This window comes from Lonchura striata, chromosome 5 (genome assembly GCF_050655825.1).
Source record: "Lonchura striata isolate lonStrDom1 chromosome 5, ASM5065582v1, whole genome shotgun sequence".
NCBI classification, from domain to species: domain Eukaryota; kingdom Metazoa; phylum Chordata; class Aves; order Passeriformes; family Estrildidae; genus Lonchura; species Lonchura striata.
In genome coordinates this window covers 26,065,371-26,088,576 of record NC_140707.1, presented here as the reverse complement: position 1 = coordinate 26,088,576, position 23,206 = coordinate 26,065,371, and the positions used below count along the sequence as shown (strand labels likewise).

Below are 23,206 nucleotides of genomic sequence, written 5' to 3'. Positions count from 1 at the left end.
TTGGAGGAGCTTCTTGTCTTTGCAGCTGTAGGAGAAACTGAATGCTGAAACAACCTCAACAACCATCAGCACATTGCTATTACCACCGTGCTGGACTTTGATTTGCTCTATGAAAACAGTTCACACATTTAGCTCTGAAATTGGCATTTGATTTGAGGCTTACAGAGATGGATGATGACACTGCATAAGAAACTAAAATACAGTTAAAATAACTTTTACTACTGCTGTTGCAGACTGTGGTGGACCCTACCCAGCTGTGGCCATTCCTCCTCGCCCTCACTGAGGCGTGGTTACCCACCTGACTGCACAGTGAATTTGTTTAAGCAGCTCATTTGGCAGAGAACTTCTCTTCCAGAATAATGGGAATAGCTTTCTGCTAGTTTAGCTATCTCACCCAGCCCAACACGAGGTCAGACACAGGCCAGCAGAGCGAAAGGGAGCAGCTCACGTCACTGGGTGACACAGGGAAGAAGATGGCCATTAGATTGGCTCCGCTGTTTCGTAAGGCCTCACCCTCTTTCAAACATAAAGGAAAAGATCTAACACTCGCCCATCTCAATGGCATTTGAGGCAGGAAAACATTTACCTTCCGCCAACAACAGTCATTTCACAGAGGTGACATATTTCAATTATGTAAAGCAAGTAAACAGAATCATTTGCTTATCATTCTTCCTGGTGAAAGCTCTACCGGCAGCCTACAAAATGATGGCATGGTTTTTTTCTGATCAGGAATCTCAACAGCATCTTTCCTACAGTCCACTCATTCCCTGCCTGCCTGCCTCACTTTCCTGTCTTTTGCCTATGTGAACCAGTTGAAAGACATGAGATGGGCAAGTGACTCCTTTAGAAAAACCACACAAATTAAGATCCTTCTGCCTTAACATGGTACATGGCTGGACATGAGAACATCCTTTTCAAAAGGCTGTTTTCAAAAGCACTCTCTATTCCAGGCACACTACTTTATCACTGCCATGGCCGAGATGCACAAGGCACTTGCAGAGGGATTATTCTGACACAGCAGGAACAAATCATCTTTCAGCCAGCACCAACAATGAAATGAATGAACCAGCTGGGAACCCCGATGCAATTCATTAGACAACCTGCACTACTCCTTAGCAGAGGTTAGTACAGTATTTATTCACAACAGAAAAGGTACCATGTGTTCTTCAAGTAATTACTGTAAACGCTACACATATCAACTGCCATTAAATACTTGTTTTTAAATAAAACGTTCTCCTTCCTCTGTGCAATAATATTAGTGAAAAACACAAATACAGCAGCTTGAAATAGCAGAACTTGAAGAAAGTAGGAGGAAATTTAGCACCCTTTAATTTGCCTGTTCATGCAAATTACATGCATGCAAGTTATAGCACTTCAGTAACACTTAGAAGCAGAAAGCAGGGCACCACTCTATTGAGAACTCTGCTCTCATCTGGCAAAACCAGCTCCTGCCCATTGCCCTTCCAACACAACCATAGCAATACAGGAGGGTCTTTAAAGCAGTCAGCAATTGCAAAGAATTTATCCCCTTCCCCAATGCAAAACATTAATTCTATTTGCTACAACATGTGTTTTGAAAGACAAATCTACAGCATTCACCTGATGTAAATACTCCATGGTCCAGAAAAGGTTCAGACCTTTTGTGCTGCATGTGGAGGGCACAAACTGTAGGAATGACAAAGTGAGGTAATTTACCCCTCCCTGTTTTGGAAGTTATTTCCAAACGTCTGCTTCTTTGGCAAGGAGACTCAAGAAAGTTACTAAAATCCAGTAAACCAAAGTTAAGAATCAAAAAGCTCCAACTTTGCAAAAACATAAAATTTAAGTCATATGCAGAAATACAAAACCGGCAGCACACACACACACAAAAAAAAAAAAAAACCCAACCAACCAAACAAAAAGCATTCCCTTTCCCTATAGAAAGGGAACAGGCAAGTGAGTTGTCAGAAGAGTCAAGAAGTCACAGGCTGCAGCTCCACTTTCCATCATCAACAACCAAAAGGCACAAGGGTTCACTTCAACAGACAACCAGACTTTCCATCTTCCTTCAGAAGGGGAGGAAATTTCCCCTCAGTGGGTGATGCTGAAAATAAGATATAAATTCCTAGAGGAAGAAAGAGTAAGTAGCTAAAGCCTTCTGAGATGTACGAGGAGTCAGAAAAAGAGGGTGAGAGAAATAATGCCCCAGGAGCTCATCACAGCTTTGAGTGCCCCTTTATGAAATGGTAATTGAACTCTACACAGCCAGTCATAAATAAGTAATATGCTTTTCCTACTGAAATTATAAGAATATTGTCCTTATCATTTAAATAGAGTGATATAAAAAATATCAAGAAGTCACACAAGAAGAAAAGCTGCATAAAAGCCAGGATGTTCAAAACAATTGCAAGAACCATTATTAAGGTATGCTTTTTGCATATAATAAAATCTATTATGTCTAATCACAGAATATAGTCAAGCAACAGAAAATCCCACCTTCTCACTGGAAGACTAGACATATAGCGCAGTGCAAAACAATATATTACCTGTGCACTGAGCTTTTCTGATGAGAAGCAGAAGAAAAGCACAATTTCTGTTGCTGTACATGCCAAACAAATTGTACTACTGCAATCTGTCTTCCAACATTCCCTTAAATTGCCTCTATTGATAATGGCAAAATACAAGTTAGCTCAATTCACTGAGCTCAGCATTATCAGGTTTTTAACTAAAAAGCTGCACTGTTAATTAGATTTTTTCCCCTGGTTTTAATCAGTTGAAGATATTTATCAGGGATAAGCTCAGTTCCTGAAATCTACTAAGGCTTCTGGGTTTATAGATGTATCTTACTGTTTCCTACAGCACCTTCTCCTTCCCTGTTTTGTGTCTGCCACATGCAACATTACCAAAAACAGAGAGCAAACAAAACACTGACTTGGTGAAAGTGCTGCCAAAAGTTCCAGGAGGAAAGGGTGCACATTTCGGGGTTGGTTTTGTTTTTTAAAAAACTTCCAGAAATTGTCATATTCAGGATCACAGCAGTAGAAAAGTGTCATCAGAGAAACAAAAGGAGAAGAGATGCTGCTTTACAACTTGACCAAGTCTGCTGGATTAGGTGCTAGAGGAATTTAGGGTAATTTACTGCTTAAACCTTCCCCAAAAGAATGCCCAGCAGACCACACTAAGTGGTCATTTTTACCCCAAGAAGATGTAATTTTTCTGGTATTAATTTAGCCCTTCCACAAAAACATAAAGGGTTACAACAGCCACCAATACCTTCATTTCTTCTTCCTACATACACACTTGTATTAAACTAACCCCTCAAGACCAGTGTGGAAAACTGAAGTGGAGAGTGAAATGGAGAACAGAGGATATACTCATATATCCAAAAGGAAGCAAAGTTTACTAAACATTAATAAGCAACACTAAAACACAGAAGTGGACAGCACATACCCCAAGGTGAATTAAATAGTAAAAGCAGAGCGTGCCTTATTTTGCAGTTTAGGTTTTATTGCATAAAGATTTGTCAGGAAATGTGGCTCACACAGTGTGTATGCATTGCAACCCCTGGTTATTATAATATCTATTACAGAGTACTGCATGACAGGTGCTACTTTCAAGGACTAACAGGAGGCAGTTGGGTATTTGGGGGAAAATGGTCCGGGTTGTAAAGAACTGTTTTTGTTTAATGAATAATAGACCTTCCTCATCCCCTCCAAAACTGAAAAGTCAAGGAAGGAAAGCAAACACTGAGTGAGGTTACTGTGTTACAACACAATTTCCCCCGTGCTGCTTTTAGCTACTCATTAACTCCCACACATATTAACCAGATAACAAGAGACAAACTCGGTTGTTTCCCCTTCCACACCAAGAAAAAAAGGAAGCAAACTACATGTTTATAAACACCAAAATCACCCAAGAGATGCATCATACCATGGATAACAGCAGTAAGGTCATGTACTCAATGATGAATCCCTACTGTTGCCATGGGCCCACAGAGACACCAAACACACTTCTGGAGCCAAAGTCTGGAAGTCCCCATACTGTAATGTAGCCAGATCCAGTACACCAAGTGATGCCCAGAAAAAAATACACTTCACAAAACACCAGTTAGTAGTCATTTCAAGCACCCAGCCTAAGATAACATTCTTGTCAATGCAAGGCCTCAAAAGTATTCTTAAGGGTGATTGACAACACACAGACTTGGACATCAGACAGATTTTGGCTTCAGCAGTTTTTGGGATTTATATTTTGCTTTAGTCAGTGTGTGAGGCTCCAGTGACAGCTCAGGGGAGGCTCAGTGAGCAGTCACACAGGTAAGAAGCCCACTGAGAACAAAAGCAATGCTGTGATGAGCTCCTGACATCAGGGAACAAATGAGTTGATGTTCCTCCTCCATGAGGACACCTGGGTGGTACAGGTCAGTCCCTACCTGAGACAGCACCACCACCATCCAACAACACCAACAATCAAGCTGCAATCAAGCAAAATCACAGCAGGTGCTGGAGGACTCCTCACCATAAAAGGGCTTTCTTTTTATTAGCAATGAAAAATGAACAAAACCAAGACCATGAAGCACAAACCCTCCCTGTTGTGACCCCTAAAACGATGCACAGTCTACAAAAGACAAACTAAAATGGACAGAGCAATGGACCTTTCACTCCCCTTAATTCAATTCTCTCCTTTAAGTCAGTGTACTATTATTGCCCTTGTAACGAGACTGTAACACTGAAGTTTTTCAGCTTGATGGTAAAATCACGTAGTGTCCATCCATCTCCAATAATAGCAATATTGAGACAATGAACTCTATTGAGGCATCTAATAAGGCAGATAGTCATTTGCATAGTACATTTTCTGTGACTCTCTGTAATAGAACATCTCAAAGACTCAATTCAGACTATTCTCCTTTCCCACAGACATTTTAAAAAAGGATTCTTTTACTAGAAAAAGAAACAATGACCCCTCCCATAATAGGAGAAAGCAAAAGATAGAATTTTCCTGCCTACGATGAGTGCACACTTTTGCCTGTGTATTTTTATTTGGTTGGGCTAACTTATTTTCCTCTTTTAAAAATTAACTCTATGTGTTTTTCATCTCTGTTGTGGCTTGAATGCTCAGAAGTTTATTTCTGATTTTGTTCCAATGGGCTTCTGAGCAGGAAGTACCTTGGGATCCCCATTCACCACCACAAAAAAATTTAATCTTTAATTCCTGTACTACACTCTTTTTTTTTTCATGTCTTCACATACTACTCTCCTCTGTGACTCCCTAAATCATGATTTGCTGAACACACCATGGTTTTGGAGAGCCCAATTATGAGCCCTGAGTTTTAGAATGGGCTCTGCAATGCAGTACTTGGCTAAGTGCGACAAATCACTTCCCTCCAACAGACTGTAACAGCCTCAAAGAAATGTACACAACATATAATGTACACTGTGCCTCAGAGTTCAGCTCAAATAACTCCTCCAACTACTGCCTTGGAGAAGCACCAATGATCATCTCCTTGCTCTTCACAATCCTTCTACTTTACCCTCTTTCCAGTAAAAAAACCTAGATTTTGTCAGTGCTCCATTGGAAGCACACATCTTATTCCTGGAGGTAGTTACGCTATCCCTACCTGTATAGTAAATGCACACACTCAAAATATCACCTCAGTGTGCCCCAACAGCTCTTGTCTGCTCTGCCCTCTGTCCCTCAGCATAAACCTAGGCAAGCTCCAGATTTTCTTAAGTGCTCCATTTTCTCTGCCAGAGCCCACAAAAGGAGCAGTGTAAGAGAACATTTATCCATAACTCGCCTCCTCAACTCCCAGCCCATGATAGGATCATTGATCCACCTTTGGCCACAAACACAAGCTCTCTGCAGCCAGGCCAGGGTGCAGAGGAGATGGCCACTGAGCTACCAAAGTCCGTGGACACTCCCCTGCCACGTGCCAGAAAACCAGTGGTGACACACACTCTTCACATGGCCAGGCATGAAGCCTCCCTGCAGAAGGCTGAGCCAGAGCACTGCTCTTAGGTTAACCTTCAGCAGCTCAGTGCTGGGCTCTTAGGGAAACAAAACTAGAGGGCATTTCTGGCAAGTCAGAGAAGGTCAGCGGAAAGGGAGAAAAAGCTGCTGCATAACAGCCCTAGTGAGGAACACCACTGCACTCTTTGTCCAAGTTTCTGATTTTATCAGATTATGCCACAGTGTTAACATTGTTTATGGCCCTATTTTGTGTCTGTGAATCACCCACTCCCAGAGACTCTTCCTCCACCCCAGATTATAAATAGCACCATATACAGAACTGAGCCTGTAAAGCAAAGGAGACTTGCTGAAACAAAATCATGTATATTGAACTGACAAAAATCTTTCAAAAGCCTTTCTTATTTATTTATAGTCCTGGCTAGACAAGCAGATTCCCACATTTTTATAAACCCTGTAGGTCACTATCTCCATTGCTCATTCACAAACAATTCTGCTAATAAAAAAAAAGCCTTCTGGTTATAACTGAACTTATTCCCCAGCACACTGTTTCTTGGCACATGCCTTTTGAAAAGAGAGATTTTTAAACAAACAGTATTATATTTTTCCTGTTTGAAGGCAACATATGTCTAGACCATGATATGACAATATGACATTATTTATGTATCTGGAGACATTCAGACATTGCAACCAACCTCTTACTGCTCCGTCAGTACACATAAGTAATTTTCTACCATGTCATAGCAGACTGTGACTTAAATTTCCATTGACTTTTCAAATTTCCATTGTGTTTTCCTATGAAAGTACATTCTCAATAGCAAGTACGAAATACGTCAGATGTTTTTTAATTCCCTCTTTTCTCCAGAAACTACTTGCAGCAGGAAGTTCACAGTGCTGTCATCCAGGTATCAAAACAGACAAAGATATGTGGCCAAAAGCTGTAGAGAACAGGCTCCTGGAGTCCAAACACACACGACACCTTGTTAAACCAAAACATAATGAGCTGCAGCCCTTAGGAGCCAAACAAGCACAAGCCTGGGCACTAAAGAAATCCAAATTCCCCTCAAGATGGGATGGGTGGAAAGCAAGCACGCACGTTTTACTTTGCAAGCAAACCTTCAGTGCTCCTGCTGAGTCCCAGGTAACTCACCCCATCTTTCCATCCTCACACTTGGACATATTTGCCACATGTCAACTTCACACCAGAAGAGGATCTGGACTGGATACAGTCAGCCCAGCAAGGGCCTGCTGAGCTCAGGCAAACACATCAAACCCACACTGGCAAATACACACCACTACAATGTCCCCAGCAGCTGCCAGACCTTTTTTACCAGGCAGACACACCAATATTAGGGATGCTGGGGATGGAAGAAGCCCTTGATTTTTCCTCCAATTACAGTGACACGGTTACACAAAATGCCTGTGTAAAAGACATCATGCCCAGAATCGACCGAACAGAAACAGAAGAGCCACTGAAACAATCCTGGCATGTTCTACTGATGAAATTTCTTTTAAGAGCCTAAGGTGAAGCCATTCAAGTACTTCACTATTTGATTCCCTGCTATTCATCACATGGTTATTTGTCAAGCTAACGGTTCCTTAATCAGCTGTAGAAGTTAAAATCTGATGTAGCAAGGTTCCTCTTCAAAACACAAAGGAGGAGTAAAACAAAGCACTCCAATGCATATTTCAGGAACAGTTCAATATATTAATACTGTTGTTCTTTTTTATTTTGTAGACTCAACAAAAATCAACTGTTTATAATCTTAGCAAAAAAAGGAAAATACTAGTGCCTGGAAAATATCACAGTAAGTCTGGACATCATTTAAGCCAAGTACATATCTTTTTTTTTAATTCTCCTACTGCTTATCTCAACACACAGTTCCTTTTCCTTTAGCCTGTTTCAAACAATACTTGATAATAAACAAACAAAAGTAGATAGCAAAATAAATTATTTCTCACTGAAGGCTCATTTCTTCTGTTCTACACTTACAAATATATACTGTGGACATACACAGTCACACACATATATATATATATATAGAGATAGAGAGAGAGAGAGAGAGAGAGAGAGAGAGAGAGAGAGAGAGAGAGAGATAGACACACACATATATTGAACTGGCTAATACTACTTAAAGTATTAAGTAGTATTAGCCAGTATTATTATTAGTAGTATTATCTTACAGTTACTCAAAAACTGACTAGTATTAAAAATGACTTTTTGGTAGAAAGCAAAAACAAGAGTAGGGTCCCCTTGCAATGAATTAGCAGCACTGAAATGCAGAAAGTCCAAGCTGTGTGCCATCACTCCACTGTTACTTCAGACCCTTGTGGCTTTTTCTCCACATTTAAGAACAGAAGTTTTCCCAGGGGCTCAACACATCAATTTTCATCATCACTCTGAAATACTGACCAAAGGACCTACAGCAGCAATATTTAACCTTCCATAAGCTCTTTCCACATAAAAACTGTGTATGTAATAACAATCTCTGTCTGATCAACACAGAGGGAACTACAGGATCATAAAACAGGACTGTGACACAATAACAGCGATGGGGATCTCCCACGTAAGTTCTCATTTATGCACACAAAGGGGAAACAGGGAGGAAAAAGACATTTAATTAGAGCTGACTGAAAAGCAAGGCATATGGTTCACAGGAATCTTTGCTTTCAATTAAAACATCATCCTCCTCCTCCTCTTCAGCAAGCTAAATAAATATAAATGAAACCAAACTATTCTGTGAATATAAGCATGAAATAAAACTGGAGTGGAAGCTGAACCACAGACCATGTGCAACTACACTCTGAGTCCTGCAAAAAACACTTTGTCACCACACTAATAGAGGCACTTATTCCTCTCCATCATCACTACTTGTAACTATCTGTTTCCCCGTCATTAGTAAAATCTATTCCACCTACATAAACCTATTCCACCTAAAATTTGACTTGAGGTGTGGGTAGAAAAGGAAAGGGGAAGATAAAAAGTTGTAAAGAACAGGACTGAATTTTAGCAGTTGACTTTTTAATAGAGAAATCATGTTCTGAAGTTTCATATTGATAAAAATGCTAAAATATGAAAATAGCTATGTTTCTAAAATAATGTGCTACAGGGAAACATGTAAAAGACAGAGCCATTAAGGACGGATTTTCAATCAAAATGACAAATTGTAATTATGTACATACAGAGAAGACTTAAGAAAATGGGATATACTTGATTTAGAAACAAGTATGAGAAATGCTGTGAAAAAGACCATCCATACTTGCATTATGAACACTGAGAATGGGTAGAGCTTTCACCCACTTTAAGTTACACCAGGATAACCTGGCCCAGAGAAGGGAGAGTTTAGGAAAGGCTGTGACACTGTGCCACAGCTCTGTCAAGGCTGCCCATCTCAGGTGTGCTTGGAGATTTTACCAGAGCATCAGCACCACAGTGTCTCTAACTGAGGGTGCCCTCACACACTGTGCATCCCACACCACAGAGCTTGGCTGGGGCTGAACACCTGCAGCAAGACCAGGAGCAGGGGGAGGAGCTGTCCTGAATGACAAGGAAGCAGGCACTGGTGCTCTGAAAATCAACTAGTTAAATAAGAAATCTGAATGTCAGTTCACAAGGTGTAATGTGGCATTACCCAGGGTCTCCTATCAGAAGATCCCTCTTCATACCCAAGTGCTTTGCAGTGACAGTCTTAGGACTATGTGCCAGCATCTGCCCATATATATATTTACTTAATTACAAAATGTTGCAACCAAAATGCTTCAAAACAGTGAAAAAGGGGGAAAACGGATCACTGTGCCAATACTAAATACTCTAAAGACCTTTTTTTTGGGGGTCTGGCAAGAAATGGACTTTCCCTGACCCTTTCAGTGCTCCCTTCCCTAATGTTGCCCTTGCTGTAGCTAGGAAAAGCTTACATATTTCAGAAATGGTTAAGATATCAAAATAAAAATTAATTGACTTTTGCCTATTGAAGCCTTTGCAGAACTGGAGCACTGGGGGGAAAAATGCTCTCACCTCAGCTTGAAAGCTAATAAAAAAATCAAGGAGGGGCAAACACACCTCTTAGTAAGGCTCTGCATGGGGAGCTGCACTGGGACACCCTCTACCTGCATCCCAAAATATATCCAGGCAAGCTGAAGCTTCTCCAGCAGCACCTTCTTCTGAGGGGCCAGGCACTGAGCAAAGACAGCCAAGCATAGAGAGCAGAAGAGTGTGTACTCTAGGCTCTGCCTCCATCCTTTGGAGAGGGGCAGATTTAACTCCAAAATGGGCAGCTTTGACTGCAACGCTTCCTAGGTTTTCAGAGATGGATTATGCAGTCACAGAAATGATCCCTAAAATTCAGACTCTGTGTTTACACGTACATGCTTAAAATAGCACCCATTTGGGCACTTCAGAACAGAGATTGCCTTCCCATGCATTTTCAAAAGAAGTAAGGTAACCCCACTCCCAACTATGGGGCTTTGAGCAATACTCTGAAGTGTGTGTGTATACATGCAAACAATAACACCAGTCACATCTTCCCCTCAATAATGGTCACCACAGACTGGAGACTTTGCTACTTCACTTTGTGTAATGAAGCAGATGAACCAGACAGGCTCACTGCTCTTAAGCTCTCAGATCATCATGGGCTGACCATCAGTGACTGATGATCAGCAGTCACTGACCATCATCACCTCTTTGCAAGCAGCACACAGCTGGTGATCTCGTGTAGAGAGAGCCTGCAGGTTTCAACACTAGCTGTCCAGAAATGCCTTCCATCACTTTTCAGTATCCAAATTAGAGGGGAGAGTGCCATGTTATCACAGCTGTCAAGTGTGCGGAGGTCTGGGGGTGGCGGGTTCATGTGAATTTGGCCTCCCTCTCATTTCAGGAAGGGATGTCTCATCCCAAGAGGATCTAATTAAGAAGAAGGAGGTGGACTGGTCGGTTTCATGTCAGAGGGAATACAGCCCAGCTCTGGGTATGAAACAGCACATACTTGGGCACTGCTTCAACAGCTGAGGCACGCTGCTAGCTTACGTAGGCTCCTCATGTACACTCTGTTTACTCATCCTCCTCCCCCAACAACCTACTTCCCTTTCTTCAGAAACTTTGCTTCTCCTTCCACAGGAGGAGTGCTTACATCCTGGTGGAGGACATGGTGGAGTGCTTACATCCCAGGCTCAAGTAGCCTTTCGTACACATGTCCTCCTCAGCTGTCCCCACATGCAGGTCTTGTTTAGTTCTCTTTGCTGCATTAAAACAAGGACGGGAACATCTCTAATTAAAGTCCTCCAAACACCACCCAATACATACAATCCACAGACTGCTCACAAGACCAGTCACGGCCCTACAGGACATCCAGAAACAAACTGTGGGTTCTGTTGGCCAGGAAAAAAGCAATACTTGTTGTGCAAAGGCAGCAAAAGGGTTTGTTTCAGTTATGTATAATACACACTGCCTGGGGCTAGAACAGCCTGATGCAGACATTTTACCAGCATACTGATTTTTGCACCTTTTCAAAATAACGGCTGTTACCTTTAGCAGGATTTGCACATCCATGTGCCATCCTTTCAGAAGCTCCCTAGCATCCCAATGCCTCTTGCTGCCCCACTTGCTATGAGCAAAGGCTTCAGAGCTGGGACTTGCTCCACGACACATATCCAGGGTGATATTCACTGTCCCACTAAATGCCTGTCAAGGTTTTGTGCAGCCTCACTCACACTTCTACTCCCTTTTCCCAAGCACTCGAGTGGTTTACCACAGGCTGCCTTGTGTCTAGAGGTAAATGTCTATCTCACCACACAAGAACACATTCCCCATCTGTGCCTGATCTAAGGAATGCCTTTCCTATCTACAAACCCACCAAGAATTAGTCGATTCACTTAGAAAAGAAAGAGACGAGACCCCACAACCCCACTTTTGTCTGATTTATAACCCATTCATAACCAAAAAGGAACCTTGTATTCACAAAATACAGGAAGTTGCATAAAGGAAGCCTTTTTCCCCTTGCAGCTCTCATTTTTGATGCAGTTTGTGAGAGAAGTGAATCCTGGTGGAGACAGGTGAGGTGGGGCACTATGCTGATTCCATATATACATCTGCTGACTGAGGAAGAATCCTTTTTTGAAGTCATTGCCAGAGTTCCCAACCCCACAAGATTCCTTAGTAGTAGCCACATAACACTGCAATGTCCCATGGCATTTACAACCTCCAGGTCACAAAACACAACCACTGCAAGAAAGGGGAGGAAAGTGCAAAAAATATTTGAGGGCAGGTGAGCAGCTCCCAAGTCCTCAAACAAATCTTGACACAACAACATACTGCAAATTCTCAAACTTCTCAGTCATTAGTTTTATCTTCAAAACTCCAGCAGGATCTCATCAGTGCTATGTTCCGTGCTGGAGCATGAAACAGCAAATGTCTGACTTCAGGAAAGCAAAAGTAAGAGGTCATTGTTCAGAACGGAAACTGAAGTTTAGCATTATCTTATCTCCCATCTTTTCCACACATTTCTACAGGAGAAGGCAGAACGTTCAGCTGATCAGTTCTCACTGCAAAACTCAGATTAACATTCACTGAATGAATTTGGATGAAATCTGGAGACAACAGTGACTAATACCATTTGCAGCAATGACTGAATAAATGCCCACACATGAGATACCTGTTTGCTCTTTCATCTTGCCTTTTTTCAATTTAAAAAAATCATTTACAAGACAGAAGAAGCAACTAAGGTAGGCAATTTGCAGAAACAAGAATTCAAGAGACTCAATCCACAGCAAAAGTTTTTTTGCAGAGCTGGACATGACAACTTACTGTTCTTCTTAGCAGCTATGCCAGGTGTTGTGAATAGCCCTAAACTTAGGGATAGGAGGAATGACTGCACACATTGCTTACTAATCATAAGGGCACTGCACAGAATCCTGCATGCAGCATAACCTGTGGGGCACAGTGAAGGTCACCAGAAATGACCTTCTGCCCAGCAGCAGCACTGCAAGCAGGCAGTGACTCTGCTAGGATGGAGCAGGAGCTGCTCTGTGTGAATCACCCAGTCATTAACTCAATGAGTTAATAACTGCTGGATGGACAGCAGTCCCTTCCTGCAAGTCGTGAACAGTGTGAGTGAAAAGGACAATTTTTTTTTTTTTTGTGGGCTGCTCAAACTTTCAGAAATTTAGACGAAGTCCTAACCAATTCCACCATAAAGAGAACTAGGCTCCATTATCAGGGAAAAGTATGCTCTGCAGTAACTAAATAGCAGCTCTGACCTTCTGCTCACTCATCCTGCAGTGCTGTGCTTTGCACGCTGAACCAGGAAATAGTTGAACAGATATATGTAAAATTATGAAGACCGAGTCAAGACAATAGTTAAATAAATACCAGTTAAACCACATACCGTAAATCTGTCTTGTAGGACTGGGAAATGAGTATCACCTAAGGCTGTTCCAGATATTGCATCCACCTGCAAATATTTGCTGCTGGCTAAAGCTCAGCACATGCACTCTCAGCAGCAGGACTCCCCAAAATATTGCAGACAAGGAAGAAAGAGAATGTTAGCTTAATTCAGAGCACAATAAACTAATTACATCTTTTAATCATCAAAAGCATATAACAGCTTGTTGGAAGATTTCTTTAGTTTGCGTGTTTGGTGGTTTTTTAAAGCACATTACAAAGTTAATTAAAGATGCACCTCTTTTTTTCCCAAGAATTTTAGGCCTTCAAATTCATGAATATAGAGAGCTGATTGTTAGCTTCTTTAATGTGGCTATTTTACTATGAGTGTACAGCAGACATCAGAAACAAGAATGTCACAGGGGAATTGAGCACACACAATAGAAGCCCAGAAGCAATTACACTTTCATTACGCAGCCTTAAAACCACATACAAATACGTTAAGACATTTATATTTTAGACCAACTACCCTTCAGCAGTAGTGAAAAATCATTGGAGAAAAAGACAAAAAGATAAAAGTGCACTAACATGGTGTTGGAGGACTTGGCCATTAAAGTCATGTCTTCTGAAGAAACATCTAAACACTTTATAACAACATTTAATCTGTAACTGTTAAGCTGGAAAAAAGGCCTGTCTCCAAATTGATTCACCTTTTATTTTTTTTTTTTTTTTTGCTTCTGTTAACTGGCTAGGTTTTTTCCTCTGGAACTACCTCTCTGAAATTTTAACATGTCCAAATGTAAGTCCTTAATAAGTTACAGAGGCAAAGGCAAGTTTTCTCTCTTTTAATAGGGAGAAAGGAGTGTATTGTTGAGATTTGTCATATGCATACAATTACCTGCATTGTTATGGAGATTACAGAACAAAGGCCCAACAGATCCACTTCCAGATCTTACAGCCTTGTCCTTTCCCATAATTGTCTTAAAATTGGATTTCATTTAACATATTCAGAATACCAATACCTACCAGTACTTAGCATATGCTTAGGGGTAGCTCCAATCATTTTAAAATGGATGTGGCAATGCATTTAATTCATCACTCAAATGAACAATTTAATAGTACTAATAAAGCAGGGGGGTTTTTTAGTTGGTTGTAAGAAGTCTTAAAACTAGTACAAAGTTAATTAGAATAACTGGCTAGTCTATCACTCACTTGAAAAAAATGCAAAAAGAAACTTTAAAAAAAAAATTATTTTTTCCTTTCATCTCAGAATTAGGATTTTGAACAGCAGAGACATTGAATCAAAAAAAAAAAAAAAACAAAAACCAAAACCTTTTATCCTGCAAACATTAATGCTACTCCTTTACCTGATGTAAGAATATGTCTGTCTCCTTTCCTCAGCTGCCAGATACAGAATCAGTCGGAAACTCTGAGTTTAGAACACCAGGCCTGTGTCTGTGACATGCTCAGCGTGCCAGCTAAAAAGGCAGATCCTGACCTCAAAGTTGGGCTGCTCATTTCTCCCTGGGGCCCAGCTGCACAGAATTAGAGGTGAATTACCCTGAAAGTTATGCAAACTGAACGAAAGACAACGAACTTCCCCTAAGAAAGAACTTCTTTTTTCTTTTTGTTGAAGATACACGCTTACAACAACTGTGGGAAGGAAACTGTGGCTACAATTCCCGTATTTCCCCTCTATAAAATAGAAATGTATAAATCCATAGAAGGTGAAACCATCAAAGACCTCAGTTAGCCAGGCACAGCCTACTTAGCAAAAAAAAATCACATCAGAACTGCTCACAAAAAGGACATTTTCATTGGTACTGAACTTCAGGCCAAGTATTAGAAGAAGCAGCTGACCCTGCAAGCAGATGGAAAGAACACCAGAATTTAAAAAGTATAATTCATGTAACAGGAAAGTCATGGACTCAATTCCAAACTTGATTATAAATGGACAATTATAAAACGTGCAGTGTCAAGAAGACATTAGAATTCCCGTATCCGCCCTCGCTAGAGACAAGCAAATAAAAAAGCAGAATTTGATGATCCAAAAGGACCCTACCAATTTATTGTTGTCCATTTTATTTCCCCCTTAATTTGATGTATTTATAAGTATGTAAAATTCCTGCAGAATCAAAGATCATGATCACGAAAGGAAGAAAACCCTAAACTCCCTTATTAACATGATACAATTTTACATATGTAAACTTGATGCCAGCCACAGGCACTCATTCTTTTCCTCACATCGTGTTTCATAAAAAAGGCACATTTATTGTTTAAAAAGTACAGTGAAATCATGGCACATCTCATATTGCACTAAAACCACCAGCAAGGTCGAGTCAATCTCTTTTGATGATTTCACACTGCTGCTTTCTGCTAATGTGCATTTCTTTCACCTGCATCCCAGAGGGAAACAGTGGAAGCCCTTCTCTTTGTCAGCCAAAACCACATCTTGGTCTCAGAGAGCTCATTTACCCCAAATCCCTACTAGCACACAAAGCTGGTTGCCTTTCCAATCCAGATGTGCCTGGTGGTGGAAGCCTCATCCATTTCCTCTCCAGCATCCACCCTGCTCTTTCCACTTGAAAGCACTGAGGCCACCTTGCACAAAGTCAAGCAGAAGAGCAGGTTTTGACAAACAAAGACGAAGATGGGACCTCTTACTATGAATTCAGACAGTAACTAACATTTCATCTGACCTTAAGCTGATGCAGACAGATGAAGGTAACTAAAATGAAGCCTCACCGTTTTCCCCTCCTGTATCATGAGACCTTCAGGAAAAATAAGTTGAAAGTTTAAAGCGGACTTCAAAGTTTCAAGTCTGGGAATCAGCTCTCTCAGCTACCTTGGGCATGAGGAAACCCTGGGAAGGAAAGGCAGCAGAAAGAAGCAACTTCTATTTATCTACAGGGACTGCTGATCCTGCAGGCACAACAACTGCTATGGGGAGGCAGCAGGAAGCTTTCCCAGTCTGTAATACCATGGATGGTGCCATGCTTTGCTGCTCATATAGGCTGGCCTGAACCAAAGCTAAGCTCTGCTGCACCATCCTGCTGTCTCATGAGTAAATGTGGCACTTACAAACAAATCCTCTGGCTGGCATCCTCTGCATGGCTCTCCCCTTTGAGAAATGGAGCTGGTAGAAAATACAATTTGAAAGTGAGGACTCAAAACCAGGTATGTAGAAACAGACTTGCCAGCAGTAACCCGTTCATATGCGTATATAAGAAAATAAACAAGGAAGTGTATTAAAAGTGCTCTAATTTACTAGAATCCAAGTGCACAAGAGGAAATGATGACAGAAAGCTCTGCCTAAGCTCCACCACGATGGGGAATGCAGAAACAAAAGCCAGCATTCTTGTGCAAAAACACCCTCCAGAGCCATTTACCATTGCAAATACAAACCACGAGCAAGCAGAGCGAGATGTTTAACATCATGAACTGGACCAGGAATCTTTTTACAGGGATGCAGAACTCCCTGTCTTACCATCCACCTGCCAAGACATCCATGAAAGATTCATTTTGACATGCTCCATAAAAAAAAAAAAATCTTACTGAACTAGCAGAAGCTTTTAAATATGCATTTAAAGCCATGCCAATCTACATCCCTCAATGACCAAGGACAGGCTACCTTTTCCACAAAACTGGTCTGCACAAATAATCCTCTTTGGGGAGTGCTCCCATGCAGGTTAGGTTCAGCCTAACTGCTTGCAAGCTGGCAGACATCAAAAAAACCCCAACCAAAATAGTACCAAAAGGAAGTAAGGAATTTCTCTGAGAATGCAGCTAATCACAGAGCCAGCTGTGTTGTAGAAACAAATCTAACAGCCTAACAAGGGAAAGCTCCCAGCCACTCACCTGGGCTATGATGGGAGAGAGGGCTCCAGCACCTTGGGGCTCAGAAGAGCTAAGAGAATGCATCTGCTTACCAGGCTACAAGAGAGGCTGTAATTGGCAATAAAGCTCTGCACCTGATGTTCAAGTCTTAGTGATTTTACAGTCTCGGAAGCAAAATTTTCTTAGGTTCAATGAGGAAAATGGGGCTGAACTTCACACAAATTATTCCTTATATTCAAGCCCTGGCTCATTTGGTGCACAGAACACAAAAACCAGTACTACTGTATGTGGACATCATTCTCCTGCACACCACCAAGCCAAACCAATCAACCAAAAAACCATTAGGCCCTTTCAATAAACAAAACACCCAAGCCAATATTTAAAGAAAATACCCACATTCTCAACCCTAAAGCAGAAGCCCACATGCAGAACATAACAGAACCTTTGCATGCAATAAGAACTTCACAATTATACACTAGGTACTTCTTTTACTTGTTCAGTTTGGCTAAAACTGCACAAAAAGAATGAGAAAAATCAGAAGTGTACCTAACAAATAGGAGGTACAATATGACCAGGAAACAAGCAGATGGGCAGCACTGGAGAGAAAAAGACTTCCAGGCACTGGCTAGGAGAGCCTGAAGGTGATCCTAACAGAGGTCCCCCCTCCTCCCCAAAGCAGTGCTCATGTCAAACACAGCCTCAGCCCTCTTCCCCACTCACACCAGATGGGTTTGAAGCACCATGGAAAGTCAAGGTCAGTTACAGACCCCACAGGCCTGGCACCACAGCAAACACCAACATCCTCCTTCCTCTATTTAGAGCTGCCATTCCTTCTTCTTTGTAGATGCAATTTCTTCAGTTCTGAGACAGGGTTAGAAGCACAGCTACCTTTTCTCTTATTACATTTCTACATGTGGAGAAAGCAGTTTTCCGCAATGGCCTGTGGTATCTTTACAGAGAGCACAGAAGGAAAAGAGTGATGGGTGGACTGCTTGGCTTCTGTTATCAAGGGATTCTTCCAATTTCCTGATGATGATAGGAAAATAAGTACTTTCAGTGACGTGCCGAATATGAACAACATTTATGGAAATATATGGACATGTATTTCCCTGTCTTTTCCACTGAAAGCCCAGGAAGGGCACAGAAGATAACTAAATGAGGCCATGAATTTATTGATTGAGCTCTGGTTGGACCACATTTACATGTCCATTCTTTGTTGGATTACAGAAATACTTTTCCCACTTAATCTTGGATTTTCTCCTGGAATTTTGGATTAATAGCCCCAGGAGGCCTGTTTATGTGCAGATACATTTGGAAACAGCTGGAAAGCACTTAGAGAAGAGCCCTGGTGCAGCCTTCCAGAGCAATGCGTCTATTTTGTTCTTCTCTTCCTGTGATGCCTGATCACTTTTTTGCCCACACTCTTTGCTTTCTAACACTTCATATTAGCACAAGTTTACCTACACTTCATTTTCTTCCCCCCTCTCCCAGTTGAAGTCCTACCCTGCACAGTCATCTCCTGCTGAAAATTAATTTCCTACTGATAGCTCCATTTAAGGCAAAGTTCTTCCATTCTCCCATCCCTACATAGCAGTAGGTCCTCCCTGCTGGAAAAAAAAAAATCAGCTAGCTCCTCCTACACTTCCTTTAACAATGTTCAAGGTACTATTTCCATTCAAAGTTTGGAGTCAAACTAAAAGCATGAGGCTATCAACAAGATGTGCAGTCACCAACTGGTTTAGTAGTGTCTCTTGCCTTTGCTCATACTGGGAATCTTTCAAGCAGGCAAGTAAATGTCATAGATAGGCTTTGCACCTACAAACATCCAGGTACCCAGCCACTGTCCAGCACTGTCAAAATGCTCCCTGTATGATACACTGTAACTGTAGTAGAAAGAAGGAAATGCACAAATTAAAATTATATAGATTATGCCCTGCACAATGAACAACCAAAGATTTTAAAACAGCAGCAATTTCGCTCACATTTAGAAACTCCAACCATAAAAAATTACATGCCATGAAAACTCTCAACAAAGACTCGCATGTAGCTCCCATAATTGAGGAAGTACTAATAATAGCGTGGCTGTTTGCACAGACAACATTTCCACTGTGAGCCTGAATTCTGATCTCAAATATGCAGAAGAAGATATTTTGTTGTGTGTTGCTGGCTGGAGATTCAAAGTATTGGAAACCATGTGAGAGTGCTGCAATGTTCAGCCAGCCTATGCCTCTAAGGAAGCACATCCATGCCATGCTGAAGACAAAGCCTCCATTGAGCCCTGCAGAAGGTGCTTGTGTTGTGGGGATTTGTAAGGAGCATAAAGAAGCTCAGGAAATTAACCTGTGTTGCTGTTGTAAACAAAAATGAAAGCAGTCATCACACAAAAATAACCTGGCCTGGCAGATGAAAAGTTTATTTCTATGCTCCTCAGCCACAAGCAAACTCTTTTTACAGCTACAGCTTCCTCTTCTGGTCTGTGCTGCCTAAGGTCAGGCCTCCAGATCAGCAATGCTCATACCTGCGTTTTTAGTAGCAGCCATTAAAGGGTTTACCCCAGAAGTGCATGTACAGAAGCAGCAAGGGAGCCTCATATTTCTCTATTCTTTTGTAAGCTTCTAAATGCGCTATATGTAGACCAGTCACAAAGTTAAATGGAAATTACTACTAACTTCTCCTTGTATGTGCTGAAGATTACCCAGAATAACTTCACAAACTAAAATTTAAATTTAATGTACTATGAAAGACTCAGAAAGATGATTAATAATGACCAATATATAGCAGAAGACTCAACAAAGATAATTAATAATGACCAATATATAGCAGAAATTATCTCACATGCAACATATACACATGGCAAGCCCACATTTGAGATAAGATGGTTCTTCATTTAAACTCCTCACTTAAAAATTCAGACCAGTAATTAAGTCATAATCGTATATAATCAACTCACACAGTACCAGTAGTTCTGTGCATGGAATAAGATGTAACAACAAGCTATTAGGTCCACATAAAAGGTACTCGTAGTTCTCCACATCAAAACAAGCCCAAAACCACTGCTTGTTGCTCTTTTAGTAGCAGATGTTATTTTCATATCACTGATGTGATCACTCCCAATAAGAAGAGCAAGGTTTGTTTTTTAACAATGCCAACCTTGCCTACTATGTTGTAATTCCTGAAAAATAAGCAAGATGCTTATCCTTGAGTAAAAGGCACCACAGAAAGATCATGTGCCCATCACACCACAGAGGAGCTGCCATGACACAGCCATTCCACAGCTCCAGCTGCTTCCCAGTCCCTGCGTGTGGCTGGGCCCACAATGGTGTCAGTGAGGAGCGCTGTCCCCTCTCTGACCCCACAGCCATCTGAAAGGCAACACAGAGGCCAGACCCAGCCAAGAGCCACTTCCACCCCAGCCCTTCCACGCAGGGGCTGGCTGGAGACTGCAGAGAAGGGGCAAGAGTTCTTACTGGCAATACATGAAGCTCAGCTCATGCCACATGACAGTCCTGCCAGCTGCTGTCACCTTCCTACAGCAGCTAAATGCCTCTCCAGGCAGTGCCAGGCCACGTCCCTGTACCTGAGCACATGCCACACCTCAAACACCACCAGCCAACTCTAACACCTGCCTGAGCCTATGCAAAGAATCCTATACAAAAAGCAAAACTCTGCCCTGTTAGAGAGCATCCTCCTTTTTACAGGGCAAGACCATGTGAACAGCACTAGCACAGGCAACAAGATTATTGCATTTGAAGTATTGCCTCCAAGCAAGGCTCTATTCTGCAGCCTTATTGCTTATAGGCTATAGAAATATAATGACCTTTTCAAATATGAGTTATCCCACCCTACCTGACATTAAGCGGCTACAGTGAAATTTAGTCATCTCAAATGAGAGGGTGATTTGAGAACCACACCATCATTGAGCACCTGGTTTACATCCTAGTCCTCTAATGAAAAAAATCTTAAAGGACCTTTCTTCCCACCTGACTGCAACTCAAGCATGTGCTCTTAATGTTCAGAACTCCACCAGGAGCTGATCAACACTAGTTAAGAAGCCTGAGAATCTTAGTAGACTAAGACTTCCTCGACTCACACTTCACAGGTACAACTAAGTCAAAATTGAGAATGTTGTCCTCTAAATTTTCACTATTAACACTATGAGCTGCAGAGTTCCCACCTAAAATTATGAGCCATGCCAAAATCCGCAGATCTGATCTATGCCCTGTAGCATGTTGATAGGAGCTCTGATAACATCAAGGGATGACAAGACCCAGCTGAGGGTCCACAGCTGGGTCCCAAGATGATGAATACATAAATTGACCTACATGTAATTGAGAAGTGGGTCCACTTTTTTTAGTATTATTATTAGTCATACTATTAATCGTACCAATTAAGAGCCTGCATTAAGAGAACATTAGAAATCACTAAGTCACAAGGTTTCATACCTTGCTTGAGAAGAAAAACTACGAACAGAGATCACGGCAGGCAGATCCTGCAAGGCTGTACCCAAATCCAGGCCTCTTCTGAGGTCTTCCAAAACACTGGCGTACTTCAATACCCAATTCAGTTTTAGCTTCTATTCGGAAGAGATTTTTAAACCTAGGCTTGGTACATCAACAGAGATCAAATGGCAAAACAACGCAAGGTACCCAAACTGAAACAGACGAGACAAGGAAGCAAAGGTTTACAACAGTCATTGGCTGCAATCACAAGCTGGTGCCAACGCAAGGTAAGGAAAAAGTAGTCAAAAATGTAAAGCAACAGTACAGTTCTGCTCTGCAGCTCTCAGTAATGAGTACCTTGGTTCCTATCAACACACATTCACAGTTCTGTAGCAGAAATCACTGAGGCAGAGAGGACAGCGGGTACATCTGGAAGCAAAAGTTCAAGTTTAGCAAGCCCCAGATCATTAGAGTCCACAGCAGCCATGAAGCACTCCTACGGGAACACTGAGAACACATCAGCTGAGGGAAGCAAGGGTGAGAGTCCGTGCCAGCATGCCGAGTGGGGCACCTGGCACGCCATTCTGATTTACATCACTGAAAGGTGTTCTTGGAAGAACACCCTGCAACACACGTGGGAACGGAGCGGGGCCTCAAAGCCAAGCGCGGTGGCCAAGGCCTCCCGCTGATGCGCTGCCCTGCGCCGCTAGGGCTGCTCGCTCCGCACCACGGCAGCGTTCTCCCGTGGAAACTCCGCGCGGATCCCGAAAGCTGCAACCCGACGGGTGATGCGCACCGCCGGCATGGGCAGCGCGCGAACACCCCGTTATCACATACACCCTATCAACATAATTAACCAGCAGCGACACGAGGAGGGCAGGCTACAACGCTGGGGAGATGGGAGCCGCGCCTGTTGTACCCAGGGCAGCCTTTACCCAGGAAAACACCCGGGGGGCAGCCACGCGGCTGCACCGCCGGGTTGAACCCGGGCGGGGGAGGCCGCGGGGATCCCGCCCCAGGTGAGCAACGCCCCTGCCGGGCCACACCGCGGCCCCCCAGCCTCCCCCGCCCTCCCTCCCGGGGCACCGCCGGGACAAAGCCGAGCCCGGCCGCACACCTGCCCCGCCGGCCGCCCGCTCCCCGCCCAGCCGGGGCAGCGCGGCGGGGGCAGGTGCGGCACCCCCGGCCCCCGCAGCCCGCTCTCACCTCGGCCGGCAGCAGCAGCAGCGGCGGCAGCAGCAGGAGGCAGGGCAGGGGCAGCCGCCTCATGGTGGCGGAGAGCGCTCCCCGCTGCGCGCACGGCCGCTCAGCCCGACGCCGCCGCCCCCGGAGACATGGCCGGGCTGAGCCCCGCACCGCCCGGCGGCCCGGCCCTCCCCCGCGCCCCGCCCTAGGAGAGGCGGGGGGACGGAGCCGCGGGGGAAGCCCTGCGCGGGGCGGAGTGAGGGGCGAGCGGGGCAGCGGCCGCCGCAGCGCCGGGCCGGCCGCCTCCCTGCGCCGCCGCTCCGCGCCGCCTCCCGCCGGCCCCTCGCCCGCGGCTCATGGCCGTCTGCGGCGGGCGGAGGGGCTGCGGCTTCCCCGCCTTCCCCCTCCCTCTCTCCCTGCCGGCATC

At 43.1% G+C, this 23,206-nt stretch overlaps 1 protein-coding gene across 3 annotated transcripts in view; it reads right to left on the bottom strand.

Annotated features, from left to right (window-relative positions):
- PTPRJ (protein tyrosine phosphatase receptor type J) overlaps positions 1 to 22,966 on the bottom strand; it is a 73,801-nt gene extending 50,835 nt beyond the window's left edge. The window contains exon 1 of one of the 3 annotated variants that reach the window (XM_085581488.1): positions 22,801 to 22,966. In XM_085581488.1, coding sequence (XP_085437614.1) covers positions 22,801 to 22,863 — 63 coding nt within the window. In that variant the 5' untranslated portion in view covers positions 22,864 to 22,966. Of the gene's footprint in view, positions 1 to 13,322; positions 21,454 to 22,800 lie in introns of those variants that run through there. The other 2 variants (XM_077784259.2, XM_085581487.1) reach the window with 2 other exon arrangements.
- Between the last annotated feature and the right edge of the window lie 240 nt (positions 22,967 to 23,206).